The 19,626-nt window shown below is 45.3% G+C and overlaps 1 protein-coding gene across 1 annotated transcript in view; it reads left to right on the top strand.

The window, feature by feature from the left end:
* LOC109883970 (ras-related protein Rab-6B) overlaps positions 1–19,626 on the top strand; it is a 157,666-nt gene that overhangs the window by 98,158 nt on the left and 39,882 nt on the right. The window contains exon 6 of the mRNA XM_031838181.1: positions 1,689–1,782. Coding sequence (XP_031694041.1) covers positions 1,689–1,782 — 94 coding nt within the window. The remainder of the gene's footprint in view (positions 1–1,688; positions 1,783–19,626) is intronic.

The raw sequence follows: 19,626 nt of genomic DNA, 5'->3' as shown, positions 1-19,626 counted from the left end.
CTGGAGAGCTGTGTGGTTGCGGGTTTCCGTACCCGTTGGATTAGCTACCAGGCTGGTCTGGGCTGGTCTGGTCTAGTCAGCAGGATGTTATAGTCTCTGTCCAGATACACTTGACCGTCGTATACTATGAACCCTTTGAGGGATTGCTGATGCTAATACTTCCAACCCACCAAAAAAGCAAGCTAGCTAGCCTAAAGCCCATGAAGAAGAGATCAACCTCAAACATGGATTTCTGCGATTCGACTTTACGTATTAGTTTTTTTTCAACATTTGTAAACAGATTTAGATCCCGACATTATGTCACCTGGCATTATCCGTTTTCTCCCCTTCCCCAAGACTAATTCATCAGAGTCGTAGTAATAGACAATAATTCATTCATTTTCTCAGGCCACAAAACAATGAATCAGCTTCACCACCAGTACTGCTGCTCAGTGAGGGAATGAGTCATGAGGCAGATTGTTGGTTTCTGTACACTTCACTACTCCCCCATTGGGCACAAACTGGTTGAATCAATATTACTTCAACACAACTACTGCAATGTGATGACATTGAATCAATGTGGAAAATTGATTCCATTTATAAAAAGTCATCAATGTAAAGGAATTTTGTGAATTTTGTTTAAAAAAAAATATTTAAAAAAATCACACAATTTTTAACCCAAATCCAGTGACGTGGTAAACATTTTAAATTGAATTAAAGTTATTTGACAACTTAAACAAAATGTAAATCAAAACTAGACATTATAATGGCATCCGTTCCCAGTGGGTCTCTACTGTAGGAAACCTCCTTACCCAGTGGGTCTCTACTGTAGGAAACCTCCTTACCCAGTGGGTCTCTACTGTAGAAAACCTCCTTACCCAGTGGGTCTCTACTGTAGGAAACCTCCTTACCCAGTGGGTCTCTACTGTAGAAAACCTCCTTACCCAGTGGGTCTCTACTGTAGAAAACCTCCTTACCCAGTGGGTCTCTACTGTAGAAAACCTCCTTACCCAGTGGGTCTCTACTGTAGGAAACCTCCTTACCCAGGGAGTCTCTACTGTAGAAAACCTTACCCAGTGGGTATCTACTGTAGAAAACCTCCTTACCCAGTGGGTCTCTACTGTAGAAAACCTCCGTTCCCAGTGGGTCTCTACTGTAGAAAACCTCCTTACCCAGTGGGTCTCTACTGTAGGAAACCTCCTTACCCAGTGGGTCTCTACTGTAGAAAACCTCCTTACCCAGTGGGTCTCTACTGTAGAAAACCTCCTTACCCAGTGGGTCTCTACTGTAGAAAACCTCCTTACCCAGTGGGTCTCTACTGTAGAAAACCTCCTTACCCGGTGGGTCTCTACTGTAGAAAACCTCCTTACCCGGGGGGTCTCTACTGTGGAAAACCTCCTTACCCAGTGGGTATCTACTGTGGAAAACCTCCTTACCCAGTGGGTATCTACTGTGGAAAACCTCCTTACCCAGCCAGTGGGTCTCTACTGTAGAAAACCTCCTTACCCAGTGGGTCTCTACTGTAGAAAACCTCCTTACCCAGTGGGTCTCTACTGTAGAAAACCTCCTTACCCGGTGGGTCTCTACTGTAGAAAACCTCCTTACCCGGGGGGTCTCTACTGTAGAAAACCTCCTTACCCAGCTCATCTTTATGTTGTTTAATGGCATAAGGATGTTTGATAACTGAACCTAATATTTCTCCATCGCAGGCAGATCACCATAGAGGAAGGAGAACAGCGGGCCAAGGAGCTCAGCGTCATGTTTATTGAGACCAGCGCCAAGACAGGCTACAACGTCAAACAGGTTAGTGTTTATTGAGACCAGCGCCAAGTAGTATCTCCTATAGGACTGGCCATCTCTCCTTGTTATAGTGTAGTAGTATCCCATATAGGACTGGCCATCTCTCCTTGTTATAGTGTAGTATCTCCTATAGGACTGGCCATCTCTCCTTGTTATAGTGTAGTAGTATCCCATATAGGACTGGCCATCTCTCCTTGTTATAGTATAGTAGTATCTCCTATAGGACTGGCCATCTCTCCATGTTATAGTGTAGTATCCCATATAGGACTGGCCATCTCTCCTTGTTATAGTGTAGTATCCCATATAGGACTGGCCATCTCTCCATGTTATAGTGTTGTATCTCCTATTGTACTGGCCATCTCTCCTTGTTATAGTGTAGTATCCCATATAGGACTGGCCATCTCTCCTTGTTATAGTGTAGTATCCCATATAGGACTGGCCATCTCTCCTTGTTACAGTGTAGTAGTATCTCATATAGGACTGGCCATCTCTCCTTGTTATAGTGTAGTATCTCCTATAGGACTGGCCATCTCTCCATGTTAGTGTAGTAGTATCTCCTATAGGACTGGCCATCTCTCCATGTTATAGTGTTGTATCTCATATAGGACTGGCCATCTCTCCTTGTTATAGTGTATATCCTTGTTATATATCCTTGTTATATTGTAGTATTGTTACGCTCCTCGTTAGTGGTAGCAGGGACTATAATAGTAGTGTTTAACATGAGTTTTGAATGACTACCTCATCTCTGTACCCCACACACACAATTATCTGTAAGGTCCCTCAGTCGTGTAGTGGATTTCAACCACAAAGACCAGGGAGATTTTCCAATGTCTCGCAAAGAAGGGCACCTATTGGTAGATTGGTATAAATAATAAAAGCAGAAAGAAAAGAAGGGCACCGATTGGTAGATTGGTATAAATAATAAAAGCAGAAAGAAAAGAAGGGCACCGATTGGTAGATTGGTATAAATAATAAAAGCAGAAAGAAAAGAAGGGCACCGATTGGTAGATTGGTATAAATAATAAAAGCAGAAAGAAAAGAAGGGCACCGATTGGTAGATTGGTATAAATAATAAAAGCAGAAAGAAAAGAAGGGCACCGATTGGTAAAAATGAAGAAAAAAAATCAGACACTGAGTATCCCTTTGAGTAAGGTGAAGTTATTAATTACATTCTGGATGGTGCATCAATACACCCAGTCACTACAAAGATACAGGCGTCCTTCCTAACTCAGTTGCCGGAGAGGAAGGAAACTGCTCAGGGATTTCACCTTGAGCCCAATGGTGACTTTAAAACAGTTACAGAGTTTAATGGCTGTGAAAGGAAGAAAACTGAGGATGGATCAACAGCATCGTAGTTACTCCACAATACTAACCTAAATGACAGAGTTAAAAGAAGGAAGCTAGTACAGAAGGAAGCTAGTACAGAAGGAAGCTAGTACAGAATATAAATAATAAATATAAATATTCCAAAAATGTCATCCTGTTTGCAACTGTCACACCTTGACCATAGAGAGCCCTCGGGGTTCGTGGGGTTTTCTAGTTTTTATTTTCTATGTTGGTGTAAGTATGGTTCCCAATTGGAGGCAGCTAATGGTCGTTGCCTCTATTTGGGGATCATACTTAGAGTGGTCCTAATTCCCACCTGCGTTGTGCGATATTGTTTGTGTTTAGTGCCTATGTGCGCTACGAACTGCACGTTGGTTTATTTATTTGTTGTTTGAAGTTTCACCTCAATAAATATGTGGAACTCTACTCACGCCACTCATTTCAACGACGGACATGACAGCAACAAGACACTAAAGAAACACTGCGAAAAATGTGGCAAAGAAATTCACTTTATGTCCTGAATACAAAGCGTTATGTTTAGAGCAAATCTACCACAACACATCACTGAGTACTACTCTTCGTATGTTCAAACATGGTGGTTGCTGCATCATGTGATGGGTGTGCTTGTCATCGACAAGGACTAGGCAGTTTTTTTAGGATAAAAAGAAACAGAATAGAGCTAAGCACAGGCAAAATCCTAGAGGAAAACCTGGTTCAGTCTGCTTTCCAACAGACAAATTCACCTTTCAGCAGGACAAGAACTTAAAACAGAAGGGAAAATATACACTGGAGTTGCTTACCAAGATGACATTGAATGTTCCTGAGTGGCCTAGTTACAGTTTTGACTAACACTGAACAAAAATATAATCGCTACATGTAAAGTGTTGGTCCCATGTTTCATGAGCTGAAGGGGCGGCAGCGTAGCCTAGTGGTTAGAGCGTTGGACTAGTAACCGGAAGGTTGCGAGTTCAAACCCCCGAGCTGACAAGGTACAAATCTGTCGTTCTGCCCCTGAACAGGCAGTTAACCCACTGTTCCCAGGCCGTCATTGAAAATAAGAATTTGTTCTTAACTGACTTGCCTCGTTAAACAAAGGTAAAAAAAAAAAAAAAAAAAAGCTGTCAGAGGTTTTCCATACGCACAAAAAGCGTATTCCTCTCAAATGTTGGGCACAAATTGTGTTGACATCCCTGTTAGTGAGTATTTCTTCTTTGTCAAGATAATCCATCCACCTGACAGGTGTGGCCTATCAAGAAGCTGATTAATCAGCATGATCATTACACAGGTGCATCTTGTGCTGGGGACAATAAAAGGCCACTCTACAATGTGAAGTTTTGTCACACAATACAATGCCACAGATGTCTCAAGTTTTGAGGGAGCGTGCAATTGGCATTCTGACAGCAGGAATGTCCACCAGAACTATTGCCGGATAATTGAATGTTCATTTCTCTACCATAAGCCGCCTACAGTGACATTTTAGAGAATTTGACAGTACTGGCCTCACAACCGCAGACCATGTTTATGGCGTTGTGTGGGTGAGTGGTTTGCTAACCTCAGTGTTGTGAACAGGGCACTCTGTTCACAACGCTGACGTTAGAAAACCCCTCATGGTGGAGGTGGGGTTATGGTATGGGCCGGTATAAGCTACGGACAACGAACACAATTGCATTTTATCGATGGCAATTTGAATGCACAGAGATACCATGAGATCCTGAGGCCCGTTGTCGTGCCATTCATCCGCCGCAATTCACCTCATGTTTCAGCATGATATTGCACCGCCCCATGTCACAAGGATCACAAGGATCTGTACACAATTCCTGGAAGCTGAAAAGTCCCAGTTCTTCCATGGCCTGAATACTCACCAGACATGTCATCCATTGAGCATGTTTGGGATGCTCTGGATCAACGTGTACAACAGCGTGTTCCAGTTCCCACCAATATCCAGCAACTTCACACAGCCATTGAAGAGGAGTGGGACACCATCCCACAGGTCACAATCAACAGACTGATCAACTCTATGTGAAGGAGATGTGTCTCGCTGCATGAGGTAAATGGTGGTCACACCAGATACTGACTGGTTTTCTGATCCACGCCCCTACCTTTATTAAAGGTATCTGTGACCAACAGATGCATATCTGTATTCCCAGTCAAGTGAAACCCATAGATTAGCAGCTAATGAATGTATTTAAAATTGACTGATTTTCTTTATATGAAATGTAACTATGATGAACTTTGATGATGTGTTTATATTTTTGTTCAGTGTAAATCACCTTGAAAAAATATGGCAAGACTTGAAAATGTCTGTCTAGCAATGATAAACAATAAACTTGACAGAGATTGACGAATTTAAAATAATAATGTGTAAAGCTTTTAGAGGCTTACCCAGAAAGACTCACAGCTCTTAGAGGCTTACCCAGAAAGACTCACAGCTCTTAGAGGCTTACCCAGAAAGACTCACAGCTCTTAGAGGCTTACCCAGAAAGACTCACAGCTCTTAGAGGCTTACCCAGAAAGACTCACAGCTCTTAGAGGCTTACCTAGAAAGACTCACAGCTCTTAGAGGCTTATCTATAAAGACTCACAGCTCTTAGAGGCTTACCCAGAAAGACTCACAGCTCTTAGAGGCTTACCCAGAAAGACTCACAGCTCTTAGAGGCTTACCTAGAAAGACTCACAGCTCTTAGAGGCTTACCTAGAAAGACTCACAGCTCTTAGAGACTTACCTAGAAAAACTCACAGCTCTTAGAGGCTTACCTAGAAAGACTCACAGCTCTCAGAGATGTTCCCAGAAAGACTCACAGCTCTTAGAGACTGACCCAGAAAGACTCACAGCTCTTAGAGACTGGCCCAGAAAGACTCAGCTCTTAGAGACTGGCCCAGAAAGACTCAGCTCTAAGAGACTGGCCCAGAAAGACCCAGCTCTTAGAGACTGGCCCAGAAAGACTCAGCTCTTAGAGACTGGCCCATAAAGACTCAGCTCTTAGAGACTGGCCCAGAAAGACTCAGCTCTTAGAGACTGGCCCAGAAAGACTCACAGCTCTTAGAGACGTACCCAGAAAGACCCAGCTCTTAGAGACGTACCCAGAAAGACGCACAGCTCTTAGAGACGTACCCAGAAAGACTCAGCTCTTAGAGACGTACCCAGAAAGACCCAGCTCTTAGAGACTGGCCCAGAAAGACTCACAGCTCTTAGAGACGTACCCAGAAAGACTCAGCTCTTAGAGACGTACCCAGAAAGACTCACAGCTCTTAGAGACTGGCCCAGAAAGACTCACAGCTCTTAGAGACGTACCCAGAAAGACCCAGCTCTTAGAGACGTACCCAGAAAGACCCAGCTCTTAGAGACGTACCCAGAAAGACTCAGCTCTTAGAGACGTACCCAGAAAGACTCACAGCTCTTAGAGACGTACCCAGAAAGACTCACAGCTCTTAGAGGCTTACCCAGAAAGACCCAGCTCTTAGAGACGTACCCAGAAAGACTCACAGCTCTTAGAGACGTACCCAGAAAGACTCACAGCTGTAATCACTGCCAAATGTGATTCTAACATGTATTGAATGTTGTGAATACTTTTGTAAATAATTTTTTTCTGTATTTAATTTTTCAAAAAATTTGCAAACATTTAAAAAACATATTTTCACTTTGTCATTATTATTATTGTTATTATTATTATTGTTGTTATTATTATTATTGTTATTATTATTATTGTTATTATTATTATTATTGTTATTATTATTATTATTGTTATTATTATTATTGTTATTATTATTATTGTTATTATTATTATTGTTATTATTATTATTATTCTTATTATTGTTATTATTATTATTGTTATTATTATTATTATTATTATTGTTATTATTATTATTATTGTTATTATTATTGTTGTCATTATTATTATTATTATTATTGTCATTATTATTATTATTATTATTGTTATTATTATTATTATTATTGTTATTATTATTATTGTTATTATTATTATTATTATTATTATTATTATTATTATTATTGTTATTATTATTATTGTGTGTAGACGGGTGAGAATATAATTCAGGCTGTAACAACAAAATGTGGAATAAGTCAAAGGTTATGAACACTTTCTGAAGGCACAATATTTCTTATCACGCAATGAATGTCCCTTAATATAACGTTTAGTATTGACAAGTTTTAGGATATAAATCTGTTCATTCATAGTAACTTGTAAAAGAAAGCCACCAAAAAGGCCACGCCTTTCAATGCATGTCACCAGGCCCATTCTTCTGCTTTACTTCAGGACCACTGTACAGAACAGATGACCAGATTACAACTGATAAAACACAAAGACACATAATCCTGTTTCTAGACACTGTTGTGTTAACACTGCCTGCTTGGCCATGGCATAGCAGCCCAGACCAATGTAAACACATACTCTGGCTGGCTGGCTGGCTGGCTGGCAGGCTGGCTTGCAGGCAGGCAGGCTGGCTGGCAGGCTGGCTGGCTGGCAGGCTGGCTGGCTGGCTGGCTGGCTGGCAGGCAGGCAGGCAGGCAGGCTGGCTGGCAGGCTGGCTGGCAGGCTGGCTGGCTGGCTGGCAGGCTGGCTGGCTGGCTGGCTGGCAGGCTGGCTGGCTGGCTGGCAGGCTGGCTGGCTGGCTGGCTGGCAGGCAGGCAGGCAGGCAGGCTGGCTGGCAGGCTGGCTGGCTGGCTGGCAGGCTGGCTGGCTGGCTGGCTGGCTGGCTGGCTGGCAGGCTGGCTGGCAGGCAGGCAGGCAGGCGAGATCTTTACAACACTGTATATATACTTAATATGACATTTGTAGTGTCTTTATATTGTAATGTTTACTGTTCATTTTTATTGTTAATTTCACTTTTGTATATTATCTACTCCACTTGCTTTGGCAATGTTAACATATGTTTCCCATGCCAATAAAGCCCCTTGAATTGAGAGAGAGACAGAGAGAGAGAAAATCATTGAGAGAGAAAGAGAGATAGACAGAGACAGAGAGACACAGAGAAAGAGAGACAGAGAGAGAAAAACATTGAGAGAGAAAATCATTGAGAGAGAAAGAAAGAGAGAGACAGAGAGAGACAGAGAGAGAGATACACAGAGAAGGAGAGACAGAGAGAGAAAAACATTAAGAGAGACAGAGAGAGAGACAGAGAGAGAAAAACATTGAGAGAGAAACATTGAGAGAACAGAGAGAGAGCGAGAAACATTGAGAGAGCGAGAAATATTGAGAGAGAGAGAGAAACATTGAGAGAGACAGAGACACAGAGAGAGAAACATAAAGAGAGAAAAAGATTGAGCGAGAACAAGAGAGAGAGATAGAAAGATCGAGAGAGAGAGAGGGAAAGAGAGATTCAACATTTGAGAAGTACCAAAATTGAATGAACCATTTATCATTTGAGAGGTATTACATGTTGTGTCTGCTCTCCAACCCACATTTAGATGATAGTTTACGGACCTGTTTGTCTTAGGGCTCCTAGTCTAATGGCTGCCTCTCCCTGGTCTAATGGCTGTCTCTCCCTGGCTGTCTCTCCCTGGTCTAATGGCTGTCTCTCCCTGGTCTAATGGCTGTCTCTCCCTGGTCTAATGGCTGCCTCTCCCTGGTCTAAAGGCTGTCTCTCCCTGGTCTAATGGCTGTCTCTCCCTGGTCTAATGGCAGTCTCTCCCTGGTCTAATGGCTGTCTCTCCCTGGTCTAACGGCTGCCTCTCCCTGGTCTAATGGCTGTCTCTCCCTGGTCTAATGGCTGCCTCTCCCTGGCTGCCTCTCCCTGGTCTAATGGCTGCCTCTCCCTGGCTGCCTCTCCCTGGTCTAATGGCTGTCTCTCCCTGGTCTAATGGCTGTCTCTCCCTGGTCTAATGGCTGTCTCTCCCTGGCTGCCTCTCCCTGTCTAATAGCTGTCTCTCCCTGGTCTAATGGCTGTCTCTCCCTGGTCTAATGGCTGTCTCTCCCTGGTCTAATGGCTGCCTCTCCCTGGTCTATTGGCTGTCTCTCCCTGGTCTAATGGCTGTCTCTCCCTGGTCTACTGGCTGTCTCTCCCTGGTCTACTGGCTGTCTCTCCCTGGTCTAATGGCTGTCTCTCCCTGGTCTAATGGCTGCCTCTCCCTGTTCTAATGGCTGCCTCTCCCTGGTCTAATGGCTGCCTCTCCCTGGTCTAATGGCTGCCTCTCCCTGGTCTAATGGCTGCCTCTCCCTGGTCTAATGACTGTCTCTCCCTGGTCTAATGGCTGTCTCTCCCTGGTCTACTGGCTGTCTCTCCCTGGTCTACTGGCTGTCTCTCCCTGCTCTACTGGCTGTCTCTCCCTGGTCTAATGGCTGCCTCTCCCTGTTCTAATGGCTGCCTCTCCCTGGTCTAATGGCTGCCTCTCCCTGGTCTAATGGCTGCCTCTCCCTGGTCTAATGGCTGCCTCTCCCTGGTCTAATGACTGTCTCTCCCTGGTCTAATGGCTGTCTCTCCCTGGTCTACTGGCTGTCTCTCCCTGGTCTACTGGCTGTCTCTCCCTGGTCTACTGGCTGTCTCTCCCTGGTCTAATGGCTGCCTCTCCCTGTTCTAATGGCTGCCTCTCCCTGGTCTAATGGCTGCCTCTCCCTGGTCTAATGGCTGCCTCTCCCTGGTCTAATGGCTGCCTCTCCCTGGTCTAATGACTGTCTCTCCCTGGTCTAATGGCTGTCTCTCCCGGCCTGCCTCTCCCGGGTCCATATATTCATGTCCAGCCCCCTGTGTGTTTAATCATCCAGAATAAAAGCAGCCAGGCCTTGGGTTTGCCTGTGCTGTTTGCCACCAGGGAACAGGGTGCAGGGAATAGCGATGAGTGTGTTACTGGGTAACGTTATGCTGCCCCTAGTCTCAAATGGTACCCTTGTCCCTTTACAGTGCACTAGTTTTGACCAGGAGCCGTAGGTGCACTATGTAGAGAATAGGGTATAATTTGGGAAATAGACACAGTCTCAGGTGGCTTCAAGAAGGAATTGACCAATAACGCCTCAGATAACGCCTCAGATAAATGGAGGCTGACAAGGTTTTGGATCACCAGATTACTTTATAATGGATGTTTTCTTTTGGTTTTTCAAATCAAATGTTATTTGTCACATACACATATTTAGCAGATGTTATTGCTGGTGTAATGAAATGCTTGTGTTCCTAGCTTCAACAGTGCAGTAGTGTCTAACCATTCACAACAATACACAAATCTAAAGGGGAAAGTTAATATATATATATATATATATATATATATATATATTAGTAAGATTAATGTCGGAGTGGCATTGACTAGAATACAGTAGAATATAATACAGTATATACATATGAGATGAGTAAAGCAGTTTGTAAACATTATTAAAGTGATCCATTATTAGAGTGGCCAGTGTTCCATTATTAGAGTGGCCGGTGTTCCATTATTAGAGTGGCCGGTGTTCCATTATTAGAGTGGCCGGTGTTCCGTTATTAGAGTGGCCAGTGTTCCATTATTAGAGTGGCGGTGTTCCATTATTAGTGTGGCCGGTGTTCCATTATTAGAGTGGCCAGTGTTCCATTATTAGAGTGGCCAGTGTTCCATTATTAGAGTGGCCAGTGTTCCATTATTAGAGTGGCCAGTGTTCCATTATTAGAGTGGCGGTGTTCCGTTATTAGTGTGGCCAGTGTTCCATTATTAGTGTGGCCGGTGTTCCATTATTAGAGTGGCCAGTGTTCCATTATTAGAGTGGCCGGTGTTCCATTATTAGAGTGGCCGGTGTTCCGTTATTAGAGTGGCGGTGTTCCGTTATTAGAGTGGCCAGTGTTCCATTATTAGTGTGGCCAGTGTTCCATTATTAGAGTGGCGGTGTTCCATTATTAGTGTGGCCAGTGTTCCATTATTAGTGTGGCCAGTGTTCCATTATTAGAGTGGCGGTGTTCCATTATTAGAGTGGCCAGTGTTCCATTATTAGTGTGGCCAGTGTTCCATTATTAGAGTGGCGGTGTTCCATTATTAGAGTGGCCGGTGTTCCATTATTAGAGTGGCCAGTGTTCCATTATTAGAGTGGCCAGTGTTCCATTATTAGAGTGGCCGGTGTTCCATTATTAGAGTGGCGGTGTTCCATTATTAGAGTGGCGGTGTTCCATTATTAGAGTGGCGGTGTTCCGTTATTAGAGTGGCCAGTGTTCCATTATTAGTGTGGCCAGTGTTCCATTATTAGAGTGGCGGTGTTCCATTATTAGAGTGGCCGGTGTTCCATTATTAGAGTGGCCGGTGTTCCATTATTAGAGTGGCCGGTGTTCCATTATTAGAGTGGCCGGTGTTCCATTATTAGAGTGGCCGGTGTTCCATTATTAGTGTGGCCGGTGTTCCATTATTAGTGTGGCCGGTGTTCCATTATTAGTGTGGCCGGTGTTCCATTATTAGTGTGGCCGGTGTTCCGTTATTAGAGTGGCCGGTGTTCCATTATTAGAGTGGCCGGTGTTCCATTATTAGAGTGGCCAGTGTTCCATTATTAGTGTGGCCGGTGTTCCATTATTAGAGTGGCCGGTGTTCCATTATTAGAGTGGCCGGTGTTCCATTATTAGAGTGGCCGGTGTTCCATTATTAGAGTGGCCAGTGTTCCATTATTAGTGTGGCCAGTGTTCCATTATTAGTGTGGCCGGTGTTCCATTATTAGAGTGGCCAGTGTTCCATTATTAGAGTGGCCGGTGTTCCATTATTAGTGTGGCCGGTGTTCCGTTATTAGAGTGGCCGGTGTTCCATTATTAGTGTGGCCGGTGTTCCGTTATTAGAGTGGCCGGTGTTCCATTATTAGAGTGGCCAGTGTTCCATTATTAGAGTGGCCAGTGTTCCATTATTAGTGTGGCCGGTGTTCCATTATTAGAGTGGCCAGTGTTCCATTATTAGTGTGGCCGGTGTTCCATTATTAGAGTGGCCAGTGTTCCATTATTAGAGTGGCCAGTGTTCCATTATTAGAGTGGCGGTGTTCCGTTATTAGAGTGGCCGGTGTTCCATTATTAGAGTGGCGGTGTTCCATTATTAGAGTGGCCAGTGTTCCATTATTAGAGTGGCCGGTGTTCCATTATTAGAGTGGCCGGTGTTCCATGTTTATGTATATAGGGCAGCAGCCTCTAAGGTGCAGGGTTGAGTAACCGGATGGTAGCCGGCTAGTGATGGCTATTTAACAGTCTGATGGCCTTGAGATAGAATATGTTTTTCAGTCTCTAGTCCCAGCTTTGATGCACCTGTACAGACCTCGCCTTCTGGATGATAGCAGGGTGAACAGGCAGTGGCTCAGGTGGTTGTTGTCCTTGATGGTCCTTTTGGCCTTCCTGTGACATCGGGTGCTGTTGGTGTCCTGGAGGGCAGGCAGTGTAACCCCAGTGATGCGTTGAGCAGACCGCACCACCCTCTGGAGAGCCCTGCCTTTGTGGTCAGTGCAGTTGCCGTACCAGGTGGTGATACAGCCCGACAGGATGCTCTCAATTGTGCATCTGTAAAAGTTTGTGAGGGTCTTAGGTGCCAAGCCGAGTTTCATCATGCCTCCTTAGGTTGAAGAGGCGCTGTTACATCTTCTTCATCACACTGTCTGTGTGGGTGGACCATTTCAGAGTGTCAGAGCGTCGGTGAAATGTACGCAGAGGAAATTGAAGCTTTTCACCTTCTCCACTGCGGTCCCGTCGATGTGGATATGGGAGTGTTCTCTCTGCTGTTTCCTAAAATCCACTCCTTTGTTTTTGTTGACGTTGAGTGAGAGGTTATTTTCCTGGCACCACTCTGCCAGGGAGGAGGTGATCCTCTCGTCATTATTGGTCATCAGGCCTACAACTGTTGTGTCATCTGCAAACTTGGTGATTGAGTTGGACATTTACTCTTGAGGTGCTGACCTGTTACACCCTCTACAACCACTGTGATTATTATTATTTGACCCTGCTGGACATCTATGAACGTTTGAACATCTTGGCCATGTTCTGTTATAATCTCCACCCTCCACACAGCCAGAAGAGGACTGGCCACCCCTCATAGCCTGGTTCCTCTCTAGGTTTCTTCCTAGGTTCCGGCCTTTCTAGGTAGTTTTTCCTAGCCACTGTGCTTCTACACCTGCATTGCTTGCTGTTTGGAGTTTAGGCTGGGTTTCTGTACAGCACATTGTGACATCAGCGGATGTAAGAAGGGCTTTATAAATACATTTGATTGATTGATTGAGTTGGAGGCTTGTGTGGCCACGCAGTCATGGGTGAACAGGGAGTACAGGAGGGGGCTGAGCACGCACCCTTGTGTGGCCCCTGTATTGAGGATCAGCGAAGTGGAGGTGTTGTTTCCTACCTTCACCACCTGGGGGCGGCCTGTCAGGAAGTCCAGGACCCAGTTGCACAGGGCGGGGTTCAGACCCAGGGCCCCGAGCTTAATGATGAGCTTGGAGGGTACTATGGTGTTGAAGGCTGAGCTATAGTCAATAAACAGCATTCTGACGTAGGTATTCCTCTTGTCCAGATGGGATAGGGCATTGGGACGGTAAGCAAATTGAAGTGGGTCTAGGGTGTCAGGTAAAGTAGAGGTGATATGATCCTTGACTAGTCTCTCAAAGCACTTCATGATGACAGAATTGAGTGCTACAGGCGATAGTCATTTAGTTAAATTGCTTTCTTGGGTACAGGAACAATGGTGGACATCTTGAAGCATGTGGGGAAAGCAGACTGGGATAGGGATCGATTGAATATGTCCATAAACACTCCAGCCAGCTGGTATGCGAATGTTCTGAGGATGCGGCTAGGGATGCCGAAAGAGCCGGCAGCCTTGCGAGGGTTAACACGTTTAAATGTCTTATTCACGTCTGTCACGGAGAATGATAGCCCACATTTCTTGGTAGCGGGCCGCGTCGGTGGTACTGTGTTATCCTCAAAGCGGGCGATGAAAGTGTTTAGCTTGTCTGGGAGCAAGACGTCGGTGTCCGCGACGTGGCTGGTTTCCTCTTTGTAATCAGTGATTGTCTGTAGACTCTGCCACATACGTCTCGTGTCTGAGCTGTTGAATTGTGACTCCACTTTGTCTCTGTACTGACGTTTTGTCTGTTTGATTGCCTTATGGAAGTAATAACTGCACTGTTTGTATTCACCCATATTCCCAGTCACCTTACCATGGTTAAATTCGGTGGTTTGCACTTTTAGTTTTGCTTGAATGCTGCCAGAGATCCACTGTTTCTCGTCTCGGGAAGTTTTAATAGTCAGTGGGAAACAACATCCCAACTTCCTGATGAACTCAGTCACCGTGTCATCATACATGTCAATGTTATTCTCAGAGGCAACCGGGAACATATCCCTGTCCGTGTGATCAAGAAATTCTTGAAGCATGGATTGTGATTGGTCAGATCAGTGTTGAATATACCTTAGCACGAGTACTTCCTGTTTGAGTTTCTACCTATAGGAAAAGACGAGCAAAATGGAGTATTGACCTGATTCGCTGAAGGGAGGGCGGGGGATGGCCTTGTAGCCATCCCGGGAAGTTGGACTAACTGTCGGTCAAGCGTTTTAGCAGCACGAATACTACAGTCAATGTGTTGATAGAACTTCGGTAGCGTTTTCCTCAAATTTTCTTTGTTGAAATCCCCAACTACAATAAATGCGGCCTCAGGATTTGTGGTTTCCAGTTTGCACAAAGTTCAGTGTAGTTCCTTGAGGGTCGTCGTGATATCGCCTTGAGGGGGAATATACATGACTGTGACTACAACCGAAAATAATTATCTCGGGAGGCTTTTGATTGTGAGGTATTCTAGGTCGGGTGAACAAAAGGACTTGAGTTTTTGTACGTTACCACAATCACACCATGAGTAGTTAATCATGAGACATACACCTCCGCCTTTCTTCTTCCCGGAGAGTTCTTTATTCCTGTCTGCGCAATGTACTGAGAACCCAACTGGCTGTATGGACAGGGACAGTATATCCGGAAAGAGCCATGATTCCATGAAACAGAGTATGTTACAGTCCCTGATGTCTCTCTGGAAGGAGATCCTCGCCCTGAGCTCGTCTACTTTATTGTCCAGAGACTGAGCAGTAGCGAGTAATATACTCAGAAGCGCTGGACGGTGTGCACACCTCCTGAGTCGGACTAGTAGTCCACTCTGAATACCTCTTCTCCGCCGGTGGCGTCTTGGAGCAGCCTCTGGGATAAGTTCAATTGCCCTGTGGGGTTACGAACGAAGGTTACAATTCAGGAAAGTCGTATTCCTGGTCTTAATGCATTGCTCTGATATCCAAAAGTTATTGCCGTCTGTATGTAATAACACAAAACATTTCTGGGCTAATAATGTAAGAAATAACACACACAAAAACGAAATACTGCAAAGTTTCTTAGGAGCTAAAAGCAGAGCTGTCATGGCTGTCATGTCTTAGGAGCTAGAAGCAGAGCTGTCATGGCTGTGATGTCTTAGGAGCTAGAAGCAGAGCTGTCATGGCTGTCATGTCTTAGGAGCTAGAAGCAGAGCTGCCATGGCTGTCATGTCTTAGGAGCTAGAAGCAGAGCTGTCATGGCTGTCATGTCTTAGGAGCTAAAAGCAGAGCTGTCATGGCTGTCATGTCTTAGGAGCTAAAAGCAGAGCTGTCATGGCTGTCATGTCTTAGGAGCTAGAAGCAGAGCTGCCATGGCTGTCATGTCTTAGGAGCTAGAAGCAGAGCTGTCATGGCTGTCATGTCTTAGGAGCTAGAAGCAGAGCTGCCATGGCTGTCATGTCTTAGGAGCTAGAAGCAGAGCTGCCATGGCTGTCATGTCTTAGGAGCTAGAAGCAGAGCTGTCATGGCTGTCATGTCTTAGGAGCTAGAAGCAGAGCTGTCATGGCTGTCATGTCTTAGGAGCTAGAAGCAGAGCTGCCATGGCTGTCATGTCTTAGGAGCTAGAAGCAGAGCTGCCATGGCTGTCATGTCTTAGGAGCTAAAAGCAGAGCTGTCATGGCTGTCATGTCTTAGGAGCTAGAAGCAGAGCTGTCATGGCTGTCATGTCTTAGGAGCTAGAAGGAGAGCTGCCATGGCTGTCATGTCTTAGGAGCTAGAAGCAGAGCTGTCATGGCTGTCATGTCTTAGGAGCTAGAAGCAGAGCTGCCATGGCTGTCATGTCTTAGGAGCTAGAAGCAGAGCTGCCATGGCTGTCATGTCTTAGGAGCTAGAAGCAGAGCTGTCATGGCTGTCATGTCTTAGGAGCTAAAAGCAGAGCTGTCATGGCTGTCATGTCTTAGGAGCTAAAAGCAGAGCTGTCATGGCTGTCATGTCTTAGGAGCTAAAAGCAGAGCTGTCATGGCTGTCATGTCTTAGGAGCTAGAAGCAGAGCTGTCATGGCTGTCATGTCTTAGGAGCTAAAAGCAGAGCTGTCATGGCTGTCATGTCTTAGGAGCTAAAAGCAGAGCTGTCATGGCTGTCATGTCTTAGGAGCTAAAAGCAGAGCTGCCATGGCTGTCATGTCTTAGGAGCTAGAAGCAGAGCTGTCATGGCTGTCATGTCTTAGGAGCTAGAAGCAGAGCTGTCATGGCTGTCATGTCTTAGGAGCTAAAAGCAGAGCTGTCATGGCTGTCATGTCTTAGGAGCTAGAAGCAGAGCTGTCATGGCTGTCATGTCTTAGGAGCTAGAAGCAGAGCTGTCATGGCTGTCATGTCTTAGGAGCTAGAAGCAGAGCTGTCATGGCTGTCATGTCTTAGGAGCTAGAAGCAGAGCTGTCATGGCTGTCATGTCTTAGGAGCTAAAAGCAGAGCTGTCATGGCTGTCATGTCTTAGGAGCTAGAAGCAGAGCTGTCATGGCTGTCATGTCTTAGGAGCTAAAAGCAGAGCTGTCATGGCTGTCATGTCTTAGGAGCTAAAAGCAGAGCTGTCATGGCTGTCATGTCTTAGGAGCTAGAAGCAGAGCTGTCATGGCTGTCATGTCTTAGGAGCTAGAAGCAGAGCTGCCATGGCTGTCATGTCTTAGGAGCTAGAAGCAGAGCTGTCATGTCTGTCATGTCTTAGGAGCTAGAAGCAGAGCTGTCATGGCTGTCATGTCTTAGGAGCTAGAAGCAGAGCTGCCATGTCTGTCAGCACCATCTTGCCAGGGGACCCCATTGAGACCAGGGTCTCATTTTCAATGGTGCCCTGAGGTAAACAAGTTAAACAAATTCAACGTTGGACAGAAAATAGCACAAGTTTAAAGATGAAAATATATTTTTTTATAATAATACAGATTACCATTTCTTTTTTAAACGACCATTTCAACACTACAATGCATGTTTATGGTTCATCAAAACAGATACAATTCTCATTTAACAAATTCAACATTAGACTCCTGAACTGCGTTATCGGCACCAGGGAATGAAGATGCGGCGAGTTCTGCAAGTTATAAAAAAAAAAGGGGGGGGGGGGGGTGGATTTGTAACTGCTATTATGCTTTTTAAATGACAGACCAAACAAATGATGATGAATAGAGATGTATGCTTTCTTGTGTCATGCTTTTATCTAATATTTCATGTCCAGGTCCATGAAGGTCAAATGAGGATATGTTTTGATAGATTGCTTATAGGAACAATAGCTAAAACACATTAAAAAAACACATTAAATGGCCGCCCTGACATTTGTTTCGGTGACACTCCTTCAGATGCGTCCTAAATGGCTTTTATGGGCCCTGGTCTAAAGTAGTGCACTACTCCCCTATAGGGCCTGGTCTAAAGTAGTGCACTACTCCCCTATAGGGCCTGGTCTAAAGTAATGCACTACTCCCCTATAGGGCCTGGTCTAAAGTAGTGCACTACTCCCCTATAGGGCCTGGTCTAAAGTAGTGCACTACTCCCTATAGGGCCTGGTCTAAAGTAGTGCACTACTCCCCTATAGGGCCTGGTCTAAAGTAGTGCACTACTCCCTATAGGCCTGGTCTAAAGTAGTGCACTACTCCCCTATAGGGCCTGTTCTCAAGTAGTGCACTATAAAGGGAATTGCCATTTGGGACAGCAGGACTTGTTGTAACCTTTAGAATCTCTGCAGGGACCCTGATCCTGTCTGGTGGTCTTCCCTAGTGGGGGACACTATAGTCACAAGCTGAGAGACCAGCCTCTGGGAAGTGATTGAGTATGATGATCCTGTCTGGTGGTCTTCCCTAGTGGGGGACACTATAGTCACAAGCTGAGAGACCAGCCTCTGGGAAGTCATTGAGTATGATGATCCTGTCTGGTGGTCTTCCCTAGTGGGGGACACTATAGTCACAAGCTGAGAGACCAGCCTCTAGGAAGTCATTGAGTATGATGATCCTGTATGGTGGTCTTCCCTAGTGGGGGACACTATAGTCACAAGCTGAGAGACCAGCCTCTGGGAAGTCATTGAGTAGCTCTAATGATCCATCCCTCTTCCTCCTGTACTATGAGAGATTACAGATGTATTATAATTGACTTGGAATGTAATGAGAGGGCAGTAGTCCCTAGAATGGCACCACAGATTAAGTAGTGTGACCGAGAGGGAATGTCAAGCTGGCTGTCACCCAACTCTTCCAGCCCGAGAGGGTAGGTCAAGCTGGCTGTCACCCAACTCATCCAGCCCGAGAGGGTATGTCAAGCTGGCTATCACCAGTGTGATTGACTGACTGTGTGACTGATTGACTGACTGACTGTGTGACTGACTGACTGACTGTGTGACTGACTGACTGACTGACTTGCTGACTGACTGACTGTGTAACTGACTGACTGTGTGACTGACTGACTGTGTGACTGATTGACTGACTGACTGTGTGACTGACTGACTGACTGTGTGAGTGCTTTATAATGTGTGAGCTATATCCCTGGCTCAGTGCATGAGGTGTTACTGACTGACTGACTGACTGTGTGAGTGACTGACTGACTGTGTGAGTGACTGACTGACTGTGTGAGTGACTGACTGTGTGAGTGACTGACTGACTGTGTGAGTGACTGACTGACTGTGTGAGTGCTTTATAATGTGTGAGCTATATCCCTGGCTCAGTGCATGAGGTGTTACTGACTGACTGACTGTGTGAGTGACTGACTGACTGTGTGAGTGCTTTATAATGTGTGAGCTATATCCCTGGCTCAGTGCATGAGGTGTTACTGACTGACTGTGTGAGTGACTGACTGACTGTGTGAGTGCTTTATAATGTGTGAGCTATATCCCTGGCTCAGTGCATGAGGTGTTACTGACTGACTGACTGACTGTGTGACTGACTGACTGTGTGAGTGCTTTATAATGTGTGAGCTATATCCCTGGCTCAGTGCATGAGGTGTTACTGACTGACTGACTGACTGTGTGACTGACTGACTGTGTGAGTGCTTTATAATGTGTGAGCTATATCCCTGGCTCAGTGCATGAGGTGTTACTGACTGACTGACTGACTGTGTGAGTGACTGACTGACTGACTGTGTGAGTGACTGACTGTGTGAGTGCTTTATAATGTGTGAGCTATATCCCTGGCTCAGTGCATGATGGAGCTTCCTTTCTCAGTGAGGTGATTGGGTCGTTCACAGGTGAGGGAGATGAATGGATGAGACATTCTCTCTGGTAGCAGACAGACTCTCCCCGGTTATGGACATAGCATGAGTCCATCACATATGGTACTAACTCTCTCTCTTCCCC

The sequence above is a fragment of the Oncorhynchus kisutch genome, linkage group LG13, assembly GCF_002021735.2.
Source record: "Oncorhynchus kisutch isolate 150728-3 linkage group LG13, Okis_V2, whole genome shotgun sequence".
Lineage (NCBI taxonomy): Eukaryota > Metazoa > Chordata > Actinopteri > Salmoniformes > Salmonidae > Oncorhynchus > Oncorhynchus kisutch.
This window is presented reverse-complemented; position numbering and strand designations above follow the sequence as displayed.